Source organism: Lissotriton vulgaris, chromosome 3_1, assembly GCF_964263255.1.
Source record: "Lissotriton vulgaris chromosome 3_1, aLisVul1.2, whole genome shotgun sequence".
In the NCBI taxonomy this organism is placed as follows: Eukaryota; Metazoa; Chordata; class Amphibia; order Caudata; family Salamandridae; genus Lissotriton; species Lissotriton vulgaris.
Genome location: NC_141689.1, coordinates 818,376,159 through 818,404,115, shown reverse-complemented (window position 1 = coordinate 818,404,115; position 27,957 = coordinate 818,376,159). Strand labels below are relative to the sequence as shown.

At 44.0% G+C, this 27,957-nt stretch overlaps 1 protein-coding gene across 2 annotated transcripts in view; it reads right to left on the bottom strand.

Annotated features, from left to right (window-relative positions):
• Positions 1–2,433: 2,433 nt before the first annotated feature.
• Positions 2,434–27,957, bottom strand: part of CDC42SE2 (CDC42 small effector 2) — a 362,860-nt gene continuing 337,336 nt past the window's right edge. For both annotated transcript variants that reach the window (XM_086961125.1, XM_086961126.1), the window contains exons 5-6: positions 6,300–6,415; positions 2,434–4,435 (exon numbers count right to left, since the gene is read on the bottom strand). In XM_086961125.1, the coding sequence (XP_086817251.1) occupies positions 6,317–6,415 (99 nt within the window). In that variant the 3' untranslated portion in view covers positions 2,434–4,435; positions 6,300–6,316. The remainder of the gene's footprint in view (positions 4,436–6,299; positions 6,416–27,957) is intronic.

Genomic DNA, 27,957 nt, shown 5'->3' with positions numbered 1-27,957 from the left:
GTGTGTTGTTGCTTGGTAGGCTTTAATTACAGTCTCCGAGCACTATTTTCTCAAATAGATTCGTTCTGCCCCACAAACTCTCCTAACACTTTTTTTTCTTTTATAGCACGCATGTGCAATGCAATAGGTATCGCATCTACAATGTAATGTAAAGGTGTTTTTATATAGCGCAGCTATCACTCCAAGGAGCATCTTGGCGCTGAGAAAATACCAGACTGATGAAAAAGCTAGTCAACTGCTCATGTCAGTGGGGGCCAGACAATCAGATTAAGGCTTTACACCGTATGTCAGGAAGGCTGTAGATCCAAGTCTTTAGTAATTTTCTAAAGACTGATTCGGAAGTGGTTTGACGATGAGGACGGGGGAGTTTGATTCCAAGCCTTAGAACCTATAACTTCCAGAGATTTCCCTCCCTTTGTGATCAGTCTAAAGGTGGGAATGGTCAGCAGGTTTGTGTTGGAGGATCTCAGGTTGCGAGATGGACAGTATCACATGAAGCTCTTTTGGCGATATTTGGGCCCTTGTGAGTGAAAGGCCCTAAATGTGATAACTAGGACCTTAAACAATACACGCTTATAAATAGGTAGCCGGTGGAGAGTGTCCAACGCCGCAGAGACTGATGATTTCCTGGGCCATCTCAGCACCAGTCGGGCGGCTGCATGCTGGACCATCTGCAGCTTATGCATAACTGTTTTGTTCGTTCCTGCATATAAACCATTGCAGTAGTCCAGCCGAGATGTTATAAGAGCAACCGCCACCATTTGTCTGGCTAAGAGCGGTAATAGGTCAAAGAATTTCCTCAGACCTTAAATGATGTCAAAACAGGTACCAGCCATGGTCAAGGCCTGTTGCTTGAACGACAGAGTAGCATCAAACTTGATTTCTAAAGTCCTACCTGCATTGATTGTGTTAGGGGGCGCAATGGCATCTTCAGGCCACGACTGCTTTAGATTGAACTGGTTTTGTTGCCCGAAAAGCAAAATTTCTGTTTTTTATGAGTTACACCTCAGGTGGTTGTTAGTCATCCATTCCAAGGTGGCTGAGAGGCAGCTTTTTAGATTTTCTTCTGCCTCTGTTGTGTCATTGTCCAGCACCAGGATGAGCTGCGTATCATCCGCATAAGAAATGGTGTTGATCTTAAAGGATGATATTAGTTCAATCAGGGGGGCCATATATACGTTAAAGAGCATCGGGCTCAGGCTGGATCCCTGAGGGACCCCTGGCGTAAGCTGTTTTTCCTCTAAGCTGAACGACCCTAACGTGATCACTTGCCGCCTGTTCTTCAGAAAGTTCTTAATCCAGTCCAATTCGTTTCCTGCTATGCCAGATGTAGCTAGACGGTCTATGAGGATGGCATGTGAGACCGTATCAAAGGCCGCGGACAGGTCTAATAGTACCAGAACAGCCTTCTTACCTCAGTCCATAGCAGCATGTAAGGTTTCAGCGGTAAAAAGGAGAGCGGACTCTGTGGAGTGTTGGGCTCTAAAACCCGATTGAATGGGGTGCCAAACATTGTTTTCCTCCAGAAAGGTCTGAGTTGCCTATTCACAAATTTCTCGGTTAGCTTGCACAGGACAGGTAGAAGTGAGATGGGCCATAAGTTTGAGAGGGTTGTGGGATCCGCCAGTTGCTTCTTCTGGAGAGGATTTACCGCTGCAAGTTTCCATTCTGTAGGAATCAGTGCCAGATCAAGTGAGGAGTTTATTATATTATTAATAGTGGGATTGACAATGTCCACAAGGGCCTGAAGTACCATGGGGGGGCAGGGGTCAAAGGGGGAGCCGGACTTAATGGACAATATGGCCTTGCGAGTTTCCTCCAGGTTGATGGGCAGAAAAGTATTCATGCTGGCAGTGTTGGTGCCTAGTGGGATTCCCTCATCTAGGTTCAATGGAATCGGGTGAGGAAAGTCTTTAATCAGGGTCCAATAGCTTAAACAAGAGTTTAAGCTATTGGCATTGTAAATGACAATGCCTTTTATTTATCTGTTTTATAAACAACACAAGTAAAATGCATTGTCATTTACAATGTCAATAGCTCAAGCTCTCATAAATGCGAGACCTGTTGCATTGCAAATGCTTGTTTATATACCATGCTTGCTCCCTGTGGGCAAGGTAGAGGTTAAAATATGGATTGATTTCTAGACCCTTTGGGTTGTACGAGCATCACTGAAAACAACTAGGTATATACATAACACGTGGCAGTGGTTCAAATGATGCAATAATTGTGTAATGCAACATAACAAGACTGCTGAACTTAGCCAGACAAAATAACTGTATACAATATATGCATGGACAGATAGTGACCCAATATTGTTTTAGGTTTATCACCGGCGGAGATAGGATTACCAAAGTAACAAATTTGTTATACAAATGTAAGAGTCTAAATACTAAACTGCTCTTTGTTACCAAACATAAAAATTAAAACAGCATGAAAACTGAAAGAAGACATTTATTGAATAAAAGTCAATATTGTTCCTATTAATATCTACAAGCCAACACTAAACTGACTTTATTCAAGAATGGACACAATGTACAAAAAATGTATTTTTTTGTTATAAAAATATGTTTTTTTTTGTTCTGGCTACCGCTTTGATGAATACAAGATAAACCAGCTTTCCATGGTGTAACTTGAGTGACAACCTAAGTCAAAATCAAATCCAAAATATTTTTGCAAAGAAAATCATAACAGATAATGTTGGGTAGGAATATGAAATGTATCACAATTATAGGGTAGTGCTCAGGAGAATTGCTAGCTAATACTGTAAGAGCTATAAATTAGTACCAGGATTCTTTAATTCCAAGTAGCATAGATATGCAAGGCTATTATTGCCTGACAAATTTTCCCTTTCCTTTTTTATATTACGTTCTTGAAATATACTTAAAAGGTAACATAATTGTGTTGAATTTAACACTGACAGTCTCGAACTCGATTACGGTTGGTGAGAAATATTTACTTTTCTCTGTCAGTCATAAACCATGAATTTCAGCTCAATTAGGAAATTCCTATATTTTACAATGGCAGAGGACAGCAGAGAGCGAGAAATCATACACATCTAGGCTGATAGATGGCATCCATATTCATTGAAAAGACTGGTATCAGTATCATTTGAGCCCCATTTGTAGTAAGCAGAACGCTTTCTAAACAGAATGAGAAACTGTTGAAAATGGCTCTCAATTACAGATGACTTTTGCCAGCTTAATACTGACAAATCAAATTTTTGAACACCCCTAACGTTTAATGGATATTTGAATACAGTGCAAGATTAAAACACAATGTCTACAACCAGTGAAAGGAAAACATGCTTCAGAACCTGAGCAAAATGCTTTTTACCATCTAGGCAAAAAGTCACCCTGTATACTGGCTTCCCTTCCTCCCCCCGATGGCGTCAGTCGCCAGTTTCACAAAGTTGCCGTTTTGTTAGCAACTTGGCCGCTTAACATTTAGTACACAAAAACATGGCAACTGTTCAAGAGGCCTATAGACTTTAGTTAATAATGCAGGCAGTTCGACATGCTGCTACTGGAGAGGTTAACCTAAAACTAGGCAAAATAAATCAAACCTAAGCAGCAAACAAGATGGTGTTTCTTTTAAACGGACAGAAGCACAAACACGACACTTTTTGCACGTTACTGCACTGGTTTACAATCTTGAGGTCAGAGCTTTCAAAATAAATATACTTAACATTTACAACAGAATGCCTTACTGATGCAAGCTTTTCATTATTACTCGTCTTTATTATTGTGTCAAGACCAGTTGGAATATTAAACTAAAAGGATAATCTCTATTGCAGCTAAATTACAAGTCTTATTTTTGCTGTTTTTGTTGGGTTTTTTCAGTTGACATGGGTGCAGCAGCCAAACCTTTCATCATCACAAGCATCACCAGGCTGGCAGCCGCTAGCGCTTTATTTATTTTTTCCTTGGCACCGAGAAGGCAGCTGCCACACAAAGGCAATGCATGCGAGCCATCGACTCTGCTGACAATCCAAGAACAAAAGTACCATTGTGCTTGCAGGAACCCAGCCCTTCGAAAATGTTATGAAGAAAGAAAAAAAGATCAATTGGGAGCTTGCTCATCCCGAAGTCACGAGGGTAAATGGATGTGTGGAAATTCGAAAAAAGCAGAATAAATGTTGTGCTATTGCAAAAAAGATCACATTAGTCCGACCTTTTCCACATAGACAATAATTAAAAAAAATCTATTTCCTTAGTTCGTAGTTCTGGCGGAGGCCATACATGCGTGCACCACTGGAAGGCACAGCCGGACAGCGGCGTCCTCGCGACAGAGTAGCACATGCTGGACTGCGGCAATCACAAGGACAACGAGCCATTGGCATCTCTCTTTCTCTCTCGTTCATCATGAAGAACACAAAGCAGTCAGTGAGGCAAAAACGGAGGGACACAGGAGATGATACAATACAATTCACAAGAACCTGTAGGAAGAGGAAAAAGACAATTAAAGAAGGCAAGCATCGCATCCTTGTGTTTTTAGTGGATATACATCGGCTTACTGACAAGACTTCTTTCCCATTTTGTTTTCATATTGATACTCTAATGAAACACTGGTTCAAAACTGTGTAAACTGGACTTTTTGCAATGATTGCACAATCATGCCAGATTGATCTACAGTCCTCTTAGCAGTCTCATCATGGATACCCCCTATAACATCACCCATCTGATTTCCTTCTGGATTTCTGCTGCCCTCTCACTGGTGGATGGAATCTGGGGATTCACCTTTGTGCACATATTCACCTTCATAGTCACCACCCTCCTCCCCCTCCTCAACATCAGTAAGATGCATCCTCAGATTCCGTCCAAGTCGAGTAGTTTATCAGCCACCTCGTTGGTTGTAACATTGCTACCAGTGTTCGCTTTGACTCTCCCGTTTATCCAGTCATAACCTTCAACATCTCTTGATGGATCAGAACAAACAAATTCCTTCTTTAAATCCATGCATAGCTCCACAGGTCCCATCACCCCAAAACTAACTGTCTAGCCCCTGCCAACCGACCCGATGGTACATGATTCGGGCCCTTTCCTGTCCTAACAATCGTTTTCTGGGATGTTCTTCCACTGGAACAACTGTCACTAACTGTCAGAATCCACTCCGATTAACAAGAAGAGCTCATTGCCACACTTGAGACTGCACGGCTTGTAAAAAAAAATTCTCTGTAAGATATTTAATTCAGAATTTGGACCTACTCCCAGAAGTTCCCTTCTTAACCCCTTCACCCCATACTTTGAGCCAGTTTGCTTTGTGATTTTATCCAAGGCTGCTGCAACAAGGAACGGATGGCGATCTGTTGCTTTCTGCCCCGTATAAGTATTCACAGGCCCTTATACTCACCTCATCACACCTAGGATCATGAAGGATGTCCAAGAAAATCCTCTCCTTTAGGAGGGGTTATTTATCTAGAAGATGCACTTTGCTGCTCCAATTTTTTACACCCATGCAAGCCAGTTTAGGATGCACTGTTTTTTTCCATTGCATCACTAACAACTATCTGCAGTTGTAGAGACATCAGCATAGGTTGTGGATGCACTAACTCATATCAGCACATTCAATTAGACCCCACAGCACTTCTCTCTTCATCTTTTCCTCTTCTTTCAGAGTTCACCTCCTTTCACCTGTGCAACTGACACTTCAGTTTCCACTGAAGTAATCTTGTGACATCATGAGGTTTCACTTCAAGTAAATCACTTCTAATCTGAGAAGCTTACCTTTTATGGGAAACGGACTTTGCATAACATTCTAAACGATAATACCCAAAAGTCTGTTCTAACAAGGGAGTGTCACCATTTTGCAACACAAACATCGGAAAGCAGAAATTTTACAGACCCCAACACAGATCGGGGCCATGTAACTTGTCACAAATGCATGCCTGCAATAAGTGCCAATAGTAGGATTGTGATTTGGCCCTTCATTTTTCAATCTTCCTTTAAACTGTTAGTATTTAATGGAAGTGAAGCATTAGGTCATCAGAATGTTACTTCATATATTTTTTATTGCTTCCGTGAAGAGATTAGTCCATTCAGAAATTGCATTGTATTGAGTTTAAATGAAGACTGAAAAATAACTTGCAACGGTATTCATTATTACACAATACGATAATTTTCATATTAGTGACACTGAAACGTATATCTTGACCCACGATTCAATTGTTTTGCCTGCAAGTTATGAGCATAGACAATCATCAGACTCATTAATCTCCTCAGCTATCTTGCCACAGACCTAACTAGAGAGGTAATACCATATTACAGGTATATGAAACTATTATGAAATGACACATTACTTACAGAGTATGCTCACTAGGTTATCCTGCCTTGGTATCCACAAGTTGCATCTGGACGTTTCCCGACATGCCACCTCCGTAGCCTCCCTTGGACTGCATTTGGTTCTGAATAGAATTCACCTGTGGGAAAGAAAGAGGAAGGGTAAGAAATTAAAATAAAAACGCAGATCAGGCGAAAGTCACAAGGAAGGAAATGGAGCAGATTGGTCCAGATTGAACAGAACATTCGATTGTGCTGTCAGCCTAGATTTGTGCTGCTCCCCTCAGAATTCAACCCTCGGCTCAATGGCAGCGAGACTGCACACTACAGCATGTTTTGTGTTGTAGACTGACAGCCGAATTATTAGGCTGCAAACCGCAGGGCCGGGAAGGGCCTTTCAGAACCATGATGCAACCCCATCATTCCTTCATGTACTTTCTATTTAGACGCATCAATTACATTTGCTGTTGGATCGTGTAGAACAGGAATGCAGCCAGAAATTTAAACTGTGTTTTTAAAAGTCACACAGAATAGCCGTTTGCTTAGTGAAACAATGCACAGCTCTCCACTAAATCAGCAAACAAAGACCGCAATTGTTGAAGCGGGACAACAGCTCTTATGAAACCGTGCTTCTAGTATTGGGAAACAATGGGTTGACAGAGAAAGGAACAAAAGTTGGCAGAGCTTTAGCAATAGGTTCCAAGCCTCATAAAGGGTGAATAAACTAGAGACTGCGTGACGTGTAGAACACTCATTCTAGTTAACAAGCACCAGCCACGCCAAACGTTCTAGATCACAAACAGCGCCCTCTTCAGTTACTGATACGTCTAGGCACTCAGTCAGTACATCATCAATCATGCACTCTGTCACGCATCCACCCACTGACTCATTCTTACATTCATCCACAATAAAACGAACACAAAGTCAGCAAGACCATGTAAGATAAATTAAAAGAATACAAGTTGAAAAACGTGTCAGGCATCTACTTGCAATTAACAATAAGTAAAACATTAAGTATAGCAGCAAGGGGCTGTTTTGGAATCGTATTATGCATCGTGATTAATCGCTTTATCAATCTAAGATGGACGACATATTGCTTTTGACGACGGCAGTCATCTTGGAACAATAAAACAATTATATACTATGGACAGTAAGCTTCCAGGTAGCCAGTCAGTTTAGAAGCAATGGTCATGATGCACTGCAGATGAAATGAGCGCCAAACGAGCGGGCAGTTAGCACTGGCAAGGAAGCAGCCAAGCGCTCAAAATAAATAAATAAATAAATAAATAAAATAAAAAAAGAGAAAGAAAGGAAAAAAAGAGGCTGTGTGCAAAGAGAAAGTGCAACACTAAAGCGACTGATGCACAGGACCTGGCACGGACATGTACTCAGCACAAGGCAGATGTGTACATGTGATAAGGCAAAATGCCATCACTCCGAGGGCAATAGAGCCAATGGCTGAAGTAGGCTGTAATATATGGAACCAAAATATAAATCACACTCAAACAGTTGAATGGCTGAAGAGTATGGCCCCATGGTCCCCCTATGTATGGATGTTCATGCATTCATTTTTATAGATTTGTTTGAAATGACCATGCTGGCAGACAAATAACTTGTTAGGTGGGATCTAAAAAGTACTTTAATACACAGATTTTTAAACATAATGCATACAATTACAAAGATGTATACAATTACAGTTTGTAAACAAATAAACTACCCCTCCCAGGCCTAACAAGCATTCTCTAATGCAAGTTTTCTATTCCCCGGGCCTGTCAGAGGTGTGTAACAAACACAAAACCTCTCGACTACTACATGAATCTGTGAGATTCTATGTAACAAAATTCCATATTTTAACAGTGTAAAAAAATATTCACCCTCAAAAGTTCATTGTCTTTAACACATGTTTTTCATTTGAAATAAGTCGGTCCTATTGCACTTGTAATACTGTTTTGTAATAAACAAAAACGGACACAAGTGATAGGACCTAACCTTTTTCTCTAACGTTTTGTAGCCCCTATCACTGGGTTTCCACCACGACCACTTACTGTATTGAGTATATAGTTTGCCGCAGGGCAACCAGCAGTCATATATCCATACCGATATACAAACTCCTCCTAAGTGTATCCAAAATGGATTCTCATACTGCACAATCTTCTTCCATGAGGGTCTGTCACGAAAGAAATGAATACAAAATCTTTTGCGTGCTTGCTCACTAAGATTCCATGTGACAAAATACCCGTCTGCAAGCTGTAAAACACGTAATATCAATCCACCCTTGAAGGCCTGCTGGCTTTAACGCATGCCTTTCACAAAAGATAAGTCGGTCCTACTGTGCTTCTTATAAACTTTCATAATAAACAGATCAGACGTATGGCATCAGATATAACTTTCCCCAATGAATTAATGACAGCCATAGATTTTGTCATTGGCTTGTCAAAGCAGCCATCAGGCCTATTGCACTGCACATAAGTTTTCCCATAAAGCAATGGCCATTAAATTACAAATATGCACAAATTTACAGCTGGCAAAAAACAATATACAAATCCTCCTAGAAGGGCCTAACGAAGATTATCACAGTGCAAATATACTACCTTCAGGGTTTGTCCGAGAGGGTTACCAACACCACAGCCCTTGCCTACTACTGCATTCTGTGAGATTCTGTGTAACACAATACCTGTTAGACTGGTCATCTGTAGGGTGTTCTGCCCCCAAACATTTTGCCTGCTTGCCTACTCTTTTTGCTGTAACCTATTGTTGGCCTTAGGACTCTGAGCACTTTACCACTGCTGACCAGTGCTAAAGTGCATGTACTTCTCCCCAATTGGCATATTTAGTTTACTTATAAGTCCCTTGTAAAGTGTTATATCATATACCCAGGGCCTGTAACCTAAATGTTACTAGTGGGCCTTGAGCACGGATTGTGCCACCCACGTAAGTAGTCTTTCAAACCCGTCTCAAGCCTGCCACTGCAGAGCCTGTGTGTGCCGTTTACTGGCACTTCGACTTAGTAATTAAAACAACTTTCCAAGTTTAAACTCCACTTTTATTGCGCATAAGTAAGGTAGGCCCTAGGTGGCCCTAAGGGCAAGGCTCAATGTATGTAAGAAATGTACATTTTAATTTGTACATGTCCTGGTAATGACAAACAGCTAATTTCGTTTTTCACCACTGTGAGAGCTACATCTCTCATAGGCTAGCATTGGGAATTCCTTAATATACTTTAAAGCTGTAATTCCTGAATAGAAAGGAGTTTTATGTTTTTATATCTTTGGAATGGTAACAATAAATCCTCTTTAACAGTAAAGTTGGATTTACTATAACTATTTTTAGAAATACCCCTTTTAGAAAGTGTGGAGTACTCTGATTTGCAGCCTTTCTCCAATACACGTCTGGAGTTGTTGGCAGCTACACTTTGTGCATTTCCTCTAGAAAGTCACACACACAGGAAGAGTGGGTGTAACAGTGAACTCATCTGCATTGTTCTGCATTCTGATAGTTCTTGCTGGGCAGGAATACCCGAATAGGCAGTGTTCTGTTTCCCACATAAAGGGCTCATTACCCCCTATTGATAGTCTGGAGCCAGGGCTGGAAAGAAAGGGAGATCTGTGGACTTCTTGGGCCTTCTATGAAGTCACCCTCACTTCAAAGGCACAGCTGACCCTACCAAGACAGTACACTACTGGGCCTGTGAAGAACTGCCAGGAGTAAAGACTACTTTACTACAAGGATTACCACTCTGATTGACTGCTGCTCTGGAAGAACTGCTTTTCTGCTTTCTTGTGCTGCCCTGCTGCCTGCTGATCTCTGCCCCGCTAAGTGCAAGGACTGGACCCATCTCACTTGAACCCAGAATGACTTCAAGGGCTTGCTGACTTGCTCCCTGTTCTGAACTCTCAGGGCCATCAAATACTTCCTTGAATTGTGCACAAGCACCTGAACTCTGCCATCTGCGAGTCCTGCCCTGCCAAGTGGTGCCAATCAAGTTCTGGGCCCTTGAAAGTGAGCTATCGCTGTGCAGAACCATCAAAAGCGATGCAGTGACAACTTTGCACTGATGGGAACTGATGCATTGCACTTTGACACTAACGTAGAGCATATAGACGACATCACTTCGACGGACAGCACAGATCAACAATGATGCAGCACCTGCATCCTAAAAGGGTTCGTCGACGATGCCTTCATCACCTGTGCTGATCGGAAGCCATGCATCGAGTCATCGACGTCTAAGTGTGTTCCATCCAATGTACTTTTGCAGCGGGACCTGCATGAATCTTGTAGCCGGCCTGCCCACCATCGCATTCGGCCTGAGTTTTGGATTTACCCCAGTCTAGCGCGACCTCAAGTCCTAAGCTCTATTTGCTTCTAAGCACTGCTGTTTTATTTATTCTTTAAAAATTCATAACTCCGGTTCTACTTATTGAAGTTTTGTCGTTGGATCTTGTTTTACTCATAAAAATTTATTATTTTTCTAACACCGTGTGTAGTATTTTTGTGGTGTTTTCATTATGCTACTGTTTGCGAGTGTTGCACAAATACTTTACACACTGACTATTTAGATAAGCCTGACTGCTCTGTGATAAGCTACCAGAGGGTGAGCACAGGTCATGTTTTAGTGTGTATCTAGCTTACCCGGATTAGAGTGGTGGTTCCTCCTTGGACAAGGTGGAAATCTCTGATAACCAGAAGCCCCAGTTCTAAGAACCGTCTTGAGGTTTTTCAAGCCTAAAGGCATTTATAACTGGCTCTTCAGCATAACCATCTCAAGCTGACAGTATTAAACCAAGGCATTCTTACAAAACACCCATTTGTATAAATTCTCATAAAATAACAAATATGCAGAAATTTACAGTTGGCAAATCAATACACACCCCTGCTAAGTGGGCACAAAAGGGATTCTCACAGTGTAAATCTTCTACAGAAAGTGTTTTATAGAGATAGTAAATAACACCATAATCCTGGTCTAGTATGGTAATCTGTGAGGTTCTTTGAATCAAAATACCTGTGTACAGGTTTTATCAGTACTAAACAAGAAAGGTATGCTGTTCCCAAAGGTGGACAATGAGACAGAGGGTAAAAGGAGGGAAGGCCTCCTTGTTGGAAGTAAAGTCCTCACACGCCCAGCAAGCTAGGTGTCATGCTTCATCATATGGAATATGCAATACCCGACGGGCACCCTTAAAGGGGCTCTTTAGCGGCGATCTTTTGTTCCTGCCGTATGATGCGTGGGTGTGAAGCCAAAAAAACGTGTAGATGTGGAGCAGGTGGGTGATGTTAAAAAAGGTTGGATAGTCCACATAAACTCTTTATTAGGCTGGTAATTCACCTTTTTAAAAACAAAGTGAGAGGCTGCTCTCTGGCTCTATGATCCAGTGGAGCTCAGCTCATCTCATGTGATATGGTCGACATGTTTCATGCGTAGCGGTCAAAACGGATCTATCGCATTTCTTCAGGACCTACTGTATTAGTACCATCTACATGTGATGGTGGTGGGCAATGAGGCTCCTATCTAGGAGTGAATAGTGCCCCTCCAGCCCAACTGCACAGATACCTCTTGCAGCCGTGCCTTTAGGAAGGTCTGGGGTAATGAGCAGAATTAACAGCGCTTCGCTATATGTGGCTAATCCCGGTCTCTTCCTTACTTCTTGTTCTACAGGACACCACGAGTCTGAAGCCCCATTAAAATCTAATGGAGTGAGTACATTTCCTATAGCTAGGTAAGTCACTTGGTGCTTGCAGGGACTGCTGTAGAGTGATCAATAACTTGGCCAAACACACTCTCTCCTCATTGGCACTGGTTTTAGTCCAGCCTCACGACCTTATGATATAAATTTCTCTTTCAGATATCACACCATTTTAAAATATGCCTTTTCACCAGGGATCAGACTAGGACCCTGGGTTGATCACGGAATGGACACCTTAGATGAGGGTTTAAGGAGACTACTAGACCAGTCACCTGGACTGCATTATCTAGTGACTATGTACGGTCTCTTTATGTCATCCTCCCTGTGTAGGTTACCACGGGGATAGACGGGACTTTGCGCTCACATCCAAGGAGTGTGGTAGGTTGGAGCCTTATTGTCCACCACCACCACGTGTAGATCGTATTAATACACTAGGTCCTGAATAAATGAGATGGATCAGTTTTGACCGCTACGCATGAAACATGTCAACCATATCACATGAGATGGGCAGAGCTCCACTGGACCATAGAGCCAGAGAGCAGCCTCTCACTTTGTACTTGAAAAGGTGGATTATCAGCCTAATAAAGAGTTTATGTGAACTATTGTGAGAAAGTGCCATTTTTCTTGCATGGTATGCCCCCACTTTTTGCTGAATTGCTGCTGTACATTGACTGAGTGTGCCCTGGGTTCCTGCCAATCAGGTACCCAGAGCCTGTTTTCCTTCCCTAAAACTGCATTGTAGCCTAAACCCAATTGGCATCTCTGGCCACAGGTCAGCCCCTGGTAAATGGTACCCTAGGTACCCAGGGCACTGTGACCAGAGAAGGCCCCTAAGGGCTGCAGCACTTATTGTGCCACCCTTAGAGGCCCTTTACCCTGACACACACTGCCTTTGCAGGCCGAGTGTCTTGGGCAGAACTAAACAGAGAGGGACATGGCACACATCCCTGTGTGCCATGCCTACAAAACCAATGCCTGGTATACCTCAGTTACCCCTCTAGCTGGGTGCACTATGCCAGTGGAGTGGGCACAAGTGTGGGAGCCCTGGGCCCTTACAGTACCCAGTGCCATTCCTGGGCACTGCAAGGGCAGTGATGCCATTAAGAGTATGGTGCTGGGAGGTTGTCATTACAAACTTCACAGAACCATAATAGCTACACTGAAGACAGCACATTAAACCTGCACTGATGCCAGTGTGAGATTTAATGCCAAATGCAGGACAGAGGGCATCTTAGAGATGCCCTCTGAAACCTAACCAACTCCCAGTGTCCCGACTGCATGGCTACTGAGGCTGCAACCACCAGACATGTTTCTGGACCCCTGGGTCGAGAGCTTGCTGCTTTTGGGGCCTGAAACAATGCACATCCTGGGACGAGGTGCCAAGCCTCCTCACCTCAAGATGGGCAGGGGAAGCTTCAAAGGTGTGCCGCCTGTGTGAGCTTCTCCAGGCCACTTGCTGTACTCAGCAACTGGCCCCCACCGGTTCTAAACCCCACCTTGGCAGGAAGACAGTCGGGAAATGCTAAGTGAGGAAAGGGGGTGTGTCAGCCTCTGCCAACCCCATCCCTCAGGTGGGAGAGGCGAGGTGAAGCACAACTCCGGGCTCCCGCCATCTTGAGGATGGGAGCCCTACCCAATCAGAGAGAGGCTCCTGCCCCCTCCCAGAGGAGAGTAGCAGGATAGCGGTGGTATTCACACCAGGGAAGGGGCCCATTGGTCCCTGACCTTCCCATACCTGTAACACACCTAAATTTAGTATTTAAGGGGACTCTGAACCTCCCTTCCTCAGATCCAGATTCCGAAACAAGAAGAAGAACAAGAAGATATGAGACCTGCCGTGCAGCAGCTAACAAGAGGATGACACTAACTGACTTGGCCCCAGCCCTACAGGCCTGCCGACCCTCGAACCTGCTCCTGCTCAACCCCGGCGTCTCCTGTGGTCAGCAACCTCAAAAACCCCGAAGGACCTGACTGCCTTGCTCATCTAAAGACTGGGACTCCCACGAGCAGTGTTTCTGCTCAAACAGCAACAACCCCTGGTGCCAGCCAGGAACCATGAATCCAGCACACTCTGCACCCATCGAGCCCGGCCGGTGCCTGAGTGGACAAAGACCACGAGGACGTCCCACCGGCGAGTGTGACCCAGAATCCAGCACCCAAGGACCCTCATCGACGCTCCTGACGATGTTTGCAGCCTCACAATAAGGGATCCCTCTAACTGCGACCAACTGAGGGTAAGATTTCCCGACACCCAAAGACACCCCGGCACTCGGCGCCCCATGGCCTCCTGTGCCCAACTCCTGGGTGGCTACCTAACCTTTAGCTTCCCAACTTACCTCTCTCCCTCCTAGAGTCTGCAAGCTTTGTTCAACATCCAGCTATCCCACTGAAATACAATGGGTGCCCGACGGCCCAAAAGCACCCTTTACCCAGCCGCCCGAATACCACTGGGAGTGCAGCTTATGTCCTATCTTACTTTCCCACTTGCCCTCAGTAAGTGACCCAGAGCCAAGCTCCAACAGCCACGTGGCCAGCCTGCTAGCAGCCACCCTAGCAGCCACCAACCAAAGGCTCCCTGCCCGCCATAGGCTAACATTGGGCCTACTCTCTTTGCACCCAGCTGCCACTGTGCCGCTGAGGGTGTAACAACTGTTCTTATCTGACCCTGGGAGACACCCGAGTCTACCCCCAGAACCTTAACTCTGCCAGCCGAGTACTTACCCAAAGACCAATAACTTGATTTTCTCCATAGGGCAACATTGGCTGGGTTTCACTCAGAGTTTCTTCTAAGTGTTGAGTTTTGCAACTTTGAAATATTCCTTAAAAATCATCCGATCTACCAAAATGAAATTACTCACCTGCTAGCAGGAGAGATCCTAGTGCTGGATCTTTGTGCTCAGCACTGACCTTCAAAAGTAATTACAACTGTGATTTTCCGGTAACCTGATTTCCTTCTGTAGGATAAATCTGTTTTTTGGCAGAAATTCTTTGTGTCGATTTTCAAAACGTACAAATATTCTTTAAAATTCGCCCGTGTAACAAAATTGATTTCTTTCAACTGTTTACAGGAAATGCACCAGGGCTGAATCCAAGATCCAGCCCTGAGTAAGAAAAACATTTGTAAAGTGATTTTATTGCATTTACTTAAAACTTCCCATTGAGCTCAAATTTATTTTGTGTTTAACTTGCGTTGCATATTGCAACAACTGTAACAATTGCATTTAAAAGTCTATTGCTAGTTAAAAGTATTCAATTGCAACATCTCATTCTGAGAAAGTATTTAGGATACCTACTTCTGGTTCTAATATAATCAACTATGTATTTTTATAAACAAAACAATTGGCCAAGAGTTCAGTTCTTGAGTGTGTGAGACCATTTGATGACGAGTATGTACAACAAATGCTTTACACTGTCCTCTGATACTGCCTTACTGCTCGACCAAGCTACCATTTTAGAGAGTAAGGTTATATCTAACTTTAGCCTCTGCCATTCCTCCAGGGACTGGGGACTATGTGCACACTGAACCTTTCTTTGGTGCAGTATATACAGAGCCACTTTCTTACAACAATCCAACCTTTTTTAACATCACCCACCTGCACCACATCTACCGTGATTTTATGGCCCTCACATCCACGCATCGTACTGCAGGATCAAAAGGTCTCCACTAAAGAGCCCCTTTAAGGGTGCCCATCGAGTATTGCAGCGCCCACCCAACAAGGAGCAAGTCCATATGATGAAGCATGACACCTAGCTTGCTGGGTGTGGGAGGACTTTAGTTCCAAACAAGGAGGCCTTTCCTCCTTTTACTCTCCGTCTCGTTGTCCGCCTTTGGGAACAGCAAACCTTTCTTGTTTAGTACTGTTTGGGCACGTATGCTGGATCCTGTACCAAGCCCTTGAGTCCCCCCTTTTTGTTAAACAGGTTTTACAAGTGTCATAAAATCCATACTTTCAGGCCTATTGCCTTTAACATTTGCTTTTCATAATAAATAGGTGACTCCTAAGGTAGTTGTCAAAGTTTCAGAACAGATCCATTGCATCATTGGCTCTTCACCATAACCAATACAGGCTTACTGTACAGAGCATACGCTTTCCAATAAGGCACAGAGGTTAATAAAACACTCTTTTCCAGTGAAAGCACACTACCTCTACCCGAGTAAATGCTGTAGTTAGGAAATCAACATGAAATCTAGCCACCTCTATAAATGTTGTTTCCTATTTAAACAGACAAAGGACCCAACCTTGATGCATTGGTCCTGGTTATTTATTTAACCAATTATTTCATTTGTTTCTAGTTTTTCAAATATCATATATGTCTGAAATTGAGAAAACACTTTTTGTTTCAACACAATACTTTACATTGGTTCAACGTAAAATAAACAACATTAAATCAAATGCTAATAAGTAAACATAACATTCTAAATGGTACACCAGCCAGTCATTTTGAAAAAATCATGTATGCAGCAATCCTGTTAAATACCGTTTATATAGTTCTTTTGGTTAGGATGCTGCCCATTGGGAAAATAATGTAGCTGTTTTGTAACTGATTTCCTTTTCTCATTATTCTTTGTCGGATTTGTGAAGTGAACTGCACTATACCGGATTGGTGGTCTAAGCTCGATTGCTAGAGATCTTGTTTGTCAGTGAAAATATGAATTCACAGACGGTTCTATTGAATAATGTAATAGTTACAAAACAGCTACATCATGATTATTGTTATTATTTTATACATCACACCAAGACAAAGTCCTGAAGAGAACCCCAGGAATACTACTGGGTCTCGAAACACGTCAGCATTTTGCTACCACTGAGGCACCTTAAAATTACGAATAGGAGCAGATTTGAGGGATATGTTGTAACACTCTAACCCAGCTGGCTTTACTTAAATATTATTTTCACAATGGGCAGCATCCTAACCATAAGGACTATATAAACTGTATGCATCAGAATTGCTGCATACATGACATTTTCAAAATGACTGGCTGCTGTACCATTTAGAATATCATGTTTAAGTATTATCGTTTTCATGTGTTTGATGTAATGTTTATTTTATGTTGAATCAATGTAAAGTATTGTGTTGAAACAAAAAGTGTTTGTTTTCTCAATTTCAGACCTATATAATATTTGAAATACTTGAAACAAATGAAATAATTGGGTAAATAAATAACCAGGACCAATGAATCAAGGTTGGGTCCTTTGTTTTAATTGGAAACAGCATTAAAAGTGGTGGCTAGATTTCATGTTGTGTACTTTGACTAGGCCCTATCTCGCAACTGATCAATTCGGCCAACCCCGGTCTATTTTGTAGTTAAGAAATCAGCATACAGGAGGAGCCAAAACCCCTTCCCAATAGTGTATATTAAAGCTTTTTTTCTGTTTATTGCATAAGGTAATGGCCGGCTGAATTGTCGAGATAGACCCAAATACTACGATAGTTGGTTAAGTGGATGGGCTTCTCTTAAGAAATTTGTGAGCCCATATCTACACAGAATTTCATTAACTTTACTAATATTGACCAGTTTGTCTGCAGTAGAAATGAAAATATTCCACATGGTCATCAACACAGCCCACAGCCATCCTTAGCCCCTTAAGTGCTGCCTCGGTGCGTTGGCCGACGGTAGCACTACCTCCCCAGTGCTGCGCACGACCATTAGACGTCCATTCAGCACTAGTTCCAATGGACAGCGCAGCACTGGGGAGGGATGTTTACTAGCAGCTATGAGGTTAATAATGCTATCACACCAGAAGCAAAGAACAGGCAGAAGTTCTAGAGATGAAAATACTCACTGAGGAAGATCTGCTTTCTAGACTCAGTGACCTCATGAAATAGCTCACAATAACTTTATTGTGAATAGGCAGTGTCAATGTGAACTTTAGTATTCATTGCTCAAATATGTTCGAACGCTCACTGGCAAATGTTTTCTTACTTCGGGATCATTCGTGTAAGTGAGATGCACTTGCATAAATGAAGCAAGGAGGCTGCACTAAAACATTCAGTTTCATACAATATAATTAGAAAATATATGTAAATCGAGAATCAGTTTTCCACTGCTGTTGGATCAATCAATAACATTCATTGATGCATGCTGACTTTTAAGAAGACTATACCATTTCTTTAGCGGTAAATGAGCGATCTCTGGAAGATAACCACAATTTGGGGGAATTATTCCCCTTCAAATGTATCTTGAACTCCACCTTGGATCAGTGACAGGATCTACTGCAGAGCTCAGTGCCCGGTTGCTGGACCCTGGTGTAGATGTAAGAATAGAGATAAAATTCCTCAAGTGCATCTTTAGATAGGGCAACTCCGCAGGAAAAAACTTTGTGACACTCAAAACTGACAGACAGATGAGAAGCAAGTAGGGAAGCTACGGTGTGGATGTTTTATGGTTTTAAATATTAACGCACACAATACATGAAACAAGGAATGTTTGCAAACAGTCTAACCATTAGCAATTGTTCAGGGAAGCATTCTAATCCATTCAAACTAGTCTTGGATTGGTTGTGTTCCACTTCAGAGAGGACCTGGCATGGCAGTTCGGGCACCCAGGGTTCCTCCCTCATCAACACAGCTCGGTTTTTCTTCTCCTGGCAAGAGCTCTTCAGCAGATGTCATGGTGAGTCGTTTCTCACTCTCCTACAGCCCCTGCGTTAATTTACTTGTCATACAGAGTATGAAGTTGTCTGCCAGTTCTACCACACTTGTCTCAGCAATCTTAATGGCTTGCAGAGTATCCGACATGTCTGATACTTACCTCGTTTTCATGGCACCATCATTATCTAGATCAACTACTTCCAATTGAGAAAGAGAGGGATATAGGAGACGCCCCGCCTGATCCGAAAATGGCGGCCGTCTCTCCCTTGTTGCCTCCTGGCGACAACACTCTCCTCCATGAGAGACTAGCGGACACTGACTCTGGCCTCTTGCTGCTCCTTGTTTCATCAGTCACCTCTCCTCGAATGACTGATACATTTGGGGATGGCTGGATGTAACACTAAGGTCAATAGTCCCCTGCCTGACCCCAAGATGGCTGCCATAGTAGTTCCCTCCATGCCTTTACTTCCCTGGGACAATAACTGGACATTGACCAGACCTTGAACCTATCCCCTAATCTGCTTACTCATCAGGACTTGGAACCTGCGGAACTTACCCCAGACTTTAGAGACCTAGCGATTTGGCCGATGCCCGGTAGAGCTACCAGATAGCTAATGAGGTGATTGGTTGTGGACTAAACCCCCCCCTGCCATCACCTACCCAGCTGGACCTTGGACAGATTTTCCCCTAGTCTCTACGTCCTATCTTCCTCCTACCCATTTACCCTTTCCCCTTACCCTTCCTTGCTCCATTCAACTTGTTCCCTATGTTCTTCAAATGCTTTTCTTGATACTTATGTAACTTGTCACTGATGAAAAATTGCAACATTGTTGTTCCTCATGTAAAACGCTTGCCCCTATCCCCTCTCCCCTGAATCTCTCCCCTTACCTGCCACACCGCCTAGCCCCCTGTCCTTTGTGCCCTTTGACTAAGCACTCCTTCTCCCCTTGTTGGGGAAAGAGCCAATATTTATACTCTGGAGTCTCAGCGAACCTGCTGAGAGAGTCCACAGCGCCAAGGGAGCCACTCACAGCTGAGGTATGGTTTGACACCCCTTGCCAAAGCACCCCATCTCCCCTTTTTGGGGAAGGATCCAGTTTGTAGGTCTTGGAGTCTCAGAGACCCCTCAGAGTCCACTGCGTAAACGGAGCCTCTCGCAACATAGATGGGGAAATTATACCACTTCCCCTTGGATGACAGCTTACTGGACTTAGCCGTAGCTTTGACTCGTCTACCGGTCTGTGTCCCTGTCGCCTTCCCCCTCCTCTTTCCATGCTGTGTCTCTCACCATCCCATCCTTTCTCCCTCCTTCATTCTCTGTCTACTTCCCCCGCTCCTAATCCCCTCCCCTAATCTCTCCCCTTGCCTGATGTTTCCCTTTCGTATATGTGCTTGTTTTTCTCTGCCTTACAAATAACTATATTGCCATGCTCTAATAACCGTGTAACTTTTGTAACAATGTATCCTGCAACTATGATCTTATACTCATGTAAAGCCCTCTGATACCTCTGGGTCTAGCCAGCGCTATATAAAACCTTTAAAATAAATAAATAAACTGAAGCAGGATCAAAGCTGATTTGCACGTGGCTGGTTCTAATGTGTGCAGACAGTGGGCAAAAAAGCAATGGGTTGCAATGTTACCCCGAGTGATTGCCAGCCGTTAGACTATTTGCAAGCATTACTTCCTTCACCTTTTGTGTGTTTAATTTAAATATTAATACAAGCAATTGTAGGTAAGCTATTAACATATATTAAAGCTTAGTTGCTGCCAGTCTTAATCAGCATGACCATCAAACATGGCCTTCCTTAAATAGGTTCTGGTAGCTACACTATGGTATATCAGAGTGGATTTTCAGGTGAAGCACAGGCAGGGTTCTGTCATGAAAATGAACAAAATAATACACAGACCTCCTCGTGCACTAATATGTTTCCATCGTTCGCTTCCAGCCACTGCTTGAATAAAGAGTCATTCACAGTTTGTATCAGACCAGAAGAGTCTTTCATCTTCAACTGTATATATTTAGCGTCAGTAACAGTTGTGAAATCATTACTGTAAATTGATCTATCATTTATGTAGCATATGCACATGATCTGTTGTGAAATTGATGTAATATGCTATTTAACATGAAAATGTAATGGTATCAATCAATCAATCAAGGCATTTGTATAGCGCGCTACTCACCCGGAGGGTCTCAAGGCGGTTGGGGTAGAGGGGTCCGCTACTGCTCGAACAGCCAGGTCTTGAGTTGCTTTCTGAAGGCGAGGGTGGTCTTGGGTCAGGTGGAGGTGGGTGGGGAGGGAGTTCCACGTCTTTGCCGCCAGGTAGGAGAAGGATCTTCCTCCCGTTGTGGCTCTTCGGATGCGGGGGACGGCGGCGAGTGCGTGGCTGGTCGATCGAAACTGGCGGGTGGGAGTGTAGAATTTCAGGCGGTCGTTGAGGTATCTTGGGCCTTGGTTGTGGAGAGCTTTGTGTGCGTGGGTGAGGAGTCGGAGCGTGATTCTTTTGCTGATGGGGAGCCAGTGCAGGTTTCTCAGGTGTGCAGAGATGTGGCTGTGTCGGGGGATGTCCAGGATGAGTCGTGCTGAGGCGTTCTGAATGCGCTGGAGTCTCTTCTGGAGTTTTGCAGTGGTTCCGGCGTAGAGGGAGTTGCCGTAGTCCAGTCGGCTGGTGACGAGGGCCTGGGTGACCGTCTTCCTGGTTTCGGTGGGGATCCACCTGAAGATCTTACGTAGCATGCGTAGGATGTTGAAGCATGACGAGGAGACTTCGTTGACTTGTCTGGTCATGGAGAGGGAGGAGTCCAGGATGAAGCCCATGTTGCGTGCGTGGTCCGTTGGTTTGGATGTGCAGCCCAGGGCAGGGGGCCACCAGGAGTCGTCTTAGGCGGAGGGCGATGATCCCAGGATGAGGACTTCCGTTTTATCTGAGTTCAGTTTCAGGCGGCTGTTCATCATCCACTCGGATACGTCTTTCATCCTTTCGTGTAGGTTGGTTCTGGCGGTGGCGGGGTCGTTGGTGAGGGAGAGGATCAGCTGGGTGTCGTCGGCATAGGAGATGATGTTGAGATTGTGTTGGCGAGCGATGGCCGCAAGGGGGCTCATGTAGATGTTGAACAGCGTGGGGCTGAGTGATGAGCCTTGTGGTACGCCGCAGATTACTTCGGTGGCTACTGATCTGAATGGGGGGAGACTGACTTTCTGTGTCCTTCCGGCGAGGAAGGAGATGATCCAATCCAGTGCCCTCTCCTGGATTCCGATGTTGTAGAGGCGCTGCACTAGGGTTATGTGGCAGACCGTGTTGAACGCCGTGGAGAGGTCCAGGAGGATGAGGGCCGCTGTTTCCCCGTTGTCGAGCAGGGTTCGGATGTCGTTGGTGGCTGCGATGAGGGCGGTCTCGGTGCTGTGGTTGGCCCAGAAGCCGGACTGTGAGTCGTCGAGGGCTCCATTCGTCTCGAGGAAGGCGGCCAGCTGTCTGTTGACGGTCTTCTCGATGCCTTTGGCGGGAAATGGGAGGAGCGAGATGGGCCGGTAGTTTTTGAGGTCGGTGGGGTCTGCTGATGGTTTCTTCAGTAGGGCGCGGAGTTCGGCGTGCTTCCAGCTCTCTGGGAAGGTTGCGGTGTCAAAGGAGGCGTTGATGATGTCCCGTAGATGGGGTGCGATGACGGAGTCGGCCTTGTTAAAGACGTGGTGAGGGCAGGGGTCGGTTGGAGATCCGGAGTGGATGGAGTTCATCGTGCGGATGGTGTCTTCGGTGCTGATTGGGTTCCAGGTGTGGAGGGTGGTGGTGGTGGGGGGGGGGGGGGGGGTGGGGGGTGTGGGTGCGGTCGTCGGGTGCGTCGGCTGTGTGCTGAAACTGTTGTGTATATCTGCGATCTTGCTGTGGAAGAACGAGGCGAGCGAGTTGCAGAGGTCTTGCGATGGGGTGATGTCGTTGTTTCCGGCGCTGGGGTTGGAGAGCTCTTTGACGATGTTGAAGAGTTCCTTGCTGTTGTGGGCGTTGTTGTTCAGTCGTTCCTTGAATGCGGTTTTCTTGGTGGTGTGAATCAGCTGGTGGTGTTTATGGGTGGCGTGCTTGAGGGTGGTCATGTTGTCTGTAGTCAGGTCTCTGCGCCAGGCTTTTTCAAGGGCTCGGCAGTCCTTCTTGGAGCTCTTGATTTCGTCGGTGAACCAGGATGCCTTCTTGCTGCCGGGTCTGCTGGGAGGGGTCTTCAGTGGAGCGAGGTCGTCTGCGCAGTTGCTGATCCACCTCGAGAGGTTGATGGCGGCTAGGTTGGGGTTCGCTGAGCTGGCGGGAGGGTTCTGGTTCAGGGATGCGGCGAACTGGTCGGCTGTGATCTTGTTCCAGCTTCTGCGGGGAACCTGTTGCTGGTGGTGGTGGAGCGTGGTCCTTCTGAAGCTGAAATGGACGCAGCTGTGGTCCGTCCAGTGGAGTCCGGTGGCGTGGCTGAAGGAGATGTCCTTGCTGGAGGAGAAGACGGGGTCAAGCGTGTGGCCGGCGTAGTGGGTGGGGGTGGTCACCAGTTGCTTGAGTCCGAGGTTGGCTAGGTTGTCCAGCAGGGTGGTGGTGTTGCGGTCGTTGTTGTTCTCCAGGTGGAGAACAACAAGAGAAAGATAGCAAACAAAATAATTTTTGGAACACAGCTTATGAAATACTGAAGATATGTGGGATGGATTTTTCAATTTTAAACACCACGGAATGTTATGGTTTATACAGCTATCTTTCAATGAAGTGTGTACAAGGTATTTGGGTAGACAACCATGGCCTCATTATTGCATTTAACTATGATCTGTGTGGAAAGCATCCGTGCATTTTACACTGATCACATCATCCACGCTACTGCTCCGCAAATATAAATAGAGTATTATTGTAGATAAATCTAATTCAGTTGGGTAAAAGTTAAACGCTGCACACTCTAGCTACCAGTGACGTTTTAAGTGCAAGCAATACCTTATTAAAGCAAACTAGAGACGGAACGAAACTATTGTGAGTTGCACCCTTCTGTAACATATAAGTTATGCTTAATTCAAAGGCCAAATGCTAAAAATATGTAAGAAAACCAAAATCACCTCCTTAGAACACATTTTTCTCCTGTAGATAGCTGTGAATATGCTGATTTTACGTAGTTATCATGTAGTGCTAGCCATCTATAACAACAGCGTAGATATTTATTTACAAAAGTTCAGTGAAAATTCTGAAACATACATTGTAGAATATATAATTTAAATACGACTCACAGGCTGTTCAAATCACAGTATGGTTGTAAGCATTGTTAAAATGGTGTACACCGTTCTGTTAGTTTCAAAAATATGTTCAAGATATTTTTTCATACTACAGAGAATTGTCCATGGGGACTTGTAGTGCATGCCTTAGAGTGGCTAATATATATAGATGAAGTAGAGGACTTAAAATTCTATGTCAGATGATATATGTAACAGACATCTCATTAAACTGAATAATAACCAAATACTGTTTTCCCCTGAGAAGTCACCAGTGAATTTCTTTAAAAAAAAAACATATATTGACGTTTTTATCAGTGCAAAAAACCTTTGACAGGCTTGGCCGCATTGAAAGATACACGCTCATAATACAGCAAGATATTATTCAAAACATCACGTCAAAATCATAATGAATCTCTTACAGTAAGTATTTGATATTTGGTCGCCAGCTTGCTGTCACGTGCACGCCCCCTCAAGTGCTGCACAGCAACCTATAACAGGCAGCTCTCTACCACAGTTCCAACCCCGCCATGGCTGTGCCCTATCATGTCCTATCATGTCCTATCATCTGTGGGAGGCATACGCACCCACAACCCTGTGGGCGGGGTACCATGCAAGTCTGTGTGACCCAGTGCTGCATATCTTCTGTGTACTGTTTCCACCAGGAAGGCTAATTTCCCTGGGAAACAGGCAGGAACCAATAAGTAGGGTTAGACACAGCCTGCCATTTTCACAGCACGGTGCAGCTGCTGACCAGCTTGTCCTGGGAGTCGCAGCCCCAACCCTCGGACCAACAGCATGGTGTCACTGCTTTGCTGCCCATCCCGGAGTGCCACCGCTTCAAGTCTAGCTGCCGATGGCACCGGACCAGGTGTAATTAGGGCTGGATTATTGGGCCTGGATGCAGGAGCTCCCCGGCTACAAGTATGCTATGCTCGGGTGTTGGCCACACCCCCCTTAACCTTTGTTTATTTCAGTGAATTTGAGATTTTCTAAATGTAAAGCAAAATGTTATCTCAACATAGCTTTTAGGTAATGCGTGGTGTAGGACTGGTCGGAGGTACTGGCCTATGACCATATCCTGCACCGTACCTCCCATGAGAGGCCAACCCCCCCCCCCCCCCCCCGCCATCTGTGGAACAGCATGTGGTTGGCCTATGGCCAGCCCCTGCCCTGGGTCTAACCTGGAATGGCATGGTGGGTAAAAACAATGGATTTAGGCCCAGATCTCTGTACTGGGGTGAATGTTTTACACTGTTCAGCATTCCATCCATCAACTGTTCTTTTTACATTTGTCAACCCGAGTGAGAGTAATGCCCAGACGTGGGTCCCGTGCTCACCATGCCACTGGATTTAAGCTAGCCTGTCAATCTTACAGAGGAGTTAAACATCATATTACCATAAGACTATGAAAGAGACAACTGACTGTAGAATTTTGTAATTGATTATTATTTAATTTCATACTTTTAGGCGATGTTTCTTATTTGAACCGCATTCAAAACCAAGGGGACACTATCCCAATTAACATGAAGGTCTTATGCTTATAAGGGTATAAAAGTATATGATTAAGAGTTATCACCTGTGCCTCAGTTTAGCGCTTTTTGCGTACTGCTTATACAATTAAAAGGATGGTAAATCCTCTGCCAGCCAAACTTTGGCACTCTTTTTAAATGTCAAACATCAATGGGCTTCTAGTTCCTTCAAAAAGTAAAGTCAACAGGTCACAAAATTGTCTTTCCCAAATCGCAAAGGAAGATGGGCACTAAATGTTCGTTTAGGCGTTTCTACCTCTGATATATTAGGTTTGTTGCTTGCAAGAACGGCCTTTTTATATAATTTTTAATGAACGTAAAAGGACTAAAGATTCTGTAATAAGATTTGCAGTCACTGCTTAGGAGTATTGATATGTGTGCCAATTCTGGTGAATACTGTCCGCATGGAGTACCGAGCAGTGGCCGTTGTCTCTTTTTACTGCATCAGTGACCTAACCCCTCTCCAGTTTACAGAGGCCAAACTCCTTGGTTTAGTGCAAATGTAACGATTAGGAAACATTCTGAAACAAGCAACCCCAAGAAACAATTCGCTCCATCAGCGAGGTGGAACTCGAGAATTAGACAACAAGTGACCCCAGATACTTGACAAAACAAGTAGTGAGTTTTGAGTCCTAGACAACCACCCAAGATGTGTGATCAACGCATGACTGAGGTAAAACCCTTCTCTCCAGGTGTCTTGAGAGAAGGCCACAATGTTCAGTCTTTTGGCTACATCAGATGTACTGCTTCTATCTATAGGACCCATCAGTGAAGAGTGGTAGGAGTCTCAAACCACATCAGGCAAGGGGTTTACATATGGGAATAGAAAATCTACAGAGAGCAAGAATCATGATGTGGAAACTTGAGCTAATCACTGGGAATACCCCCGCAGCAACTTCCAGCATTTGTGTGGATCATCTAAGCCTTTACACATGAGGTTCACCTTTACCTTAATGACCAACTTTGTCAACCCACCCCAAAACAGTAGGCAAACCTCTTCACTACGTCATCAGAACAGCCTAGATGTGTTACTCCCCATAACCGTTCTTCAGTGTGGTGTTATTCCGCATCAGTAACGAGACAATGAACCTGCAAATTCTAAACCTATTCCAATTGTAGAAAATGAATTAAAGAGTTAAATGGAGACACACAAAAATCTAACCAAGACACAGACAATCAGCCTGATTCATCATAGTGAAGTTTTGCGAGTCTGAAATAGCGATTGATAAGGAATCGCTATTCCAGACTCGCAAAACTGGATTCATGTAGGAATCACAATATTTTTTGCGATTCCAACAGGTTCTTTATTTGCGATTAGCTAATTGCTAATCGCAAATGAGGAATAACTCCCCATTCATTCCTTATTTGCGATTAGCAATTAGCTAATCGCAAATGAGATTGCGATTTCAAGGGTGCAGGGGTGTCCAAAGGACACCCTGTAACACCCCTGAAATGTAAATTCACACAGATGTTACACACACACATGTCCAAAGGACATGTGTGTGTAACATGCAACTTAGAAAAATGCATTTAAATGCATTTTTCTAAGTTTTCGCTATTTACCACGAGGTTTGACCTCGCGGTAAATAGCGGCCCAAAATTGCGAATTCGCAATTTTTTAATGTTTCATGAATAGCATTTAAGGAATCTCTAATAGAGATTCCTTAAATGCTAATCCTCGCAAATTTGCGAATTCTTTATTAGCGAATTTTGCATTTGGGATGATGAATCCCAAATGCAAAAATTGGACTCGCAAAGGGCCAGATTCTCAGAATCTGGCCCTTTGCGAACGCAATTTCGCTTGAGGAATCAGGCTGAATGTTTCTTAGCTAACATTGTGAAGCTTGTGTGCACTATTTATTGCTGGACATATGAACTGATCCTCACAACATAACTCATGAACACAGAACTGATTCTATGCCTTCCCCAACTAGTAGGGTTCAAGGTTTTCTTTTTTGCATAGCAAAGCAATCTTTTACCAAATAGATGACTGCTCAAAGCCACAACTACTCTGAAGATTTTCTAAGATGGAAACAATGAATGAAGCCGTGCACAGTGCAAAACCACCACAAATCAATGGCTGTGCCCAAACAGCCTAATATGAACAAATGTGGTGAAAAACGTACGACTGCATACTCTAACCACGTTAGGTCACCACATCTGGTGTGCACCAAAGAAATTAGATCATCAAGGTTTTAACTCGTATTAATATGTAACCTGAAGCGTTTTAGACAAATTGACAACAGAAATGCCTGCAAAGACAATAGGACTGCTTTTTTTTATGAAAACGTTTTTTCATTGATAAAATAATTTGTGTTTTGTTACAGAGACTGTAGAATAAGTCAAACGGTCTCTCCCACATAAGCACTCCGTGTGGCATTCACATAACTCCACACACACTCACAAACTTGAAAATCAATTACAGAGCCCTTTCACTGATATAAAGCCAGAACTTGTGGATTTGCCAATGTGGGTTTAGGTGTGAAATTAATAAGACTTTATGGACATTGCATTTTTGCCAATATCTCATACTAGCAGCCCGTCCCAACGTTGTCCGGGTATGAATTGCTGCCGGCCAGTAGTATATTGTTTTGTAGGATTTCGTTTTGATAGCATTTCTTATCTGTGACAGGCCTGTGAAACGCTCCGATTCACAGT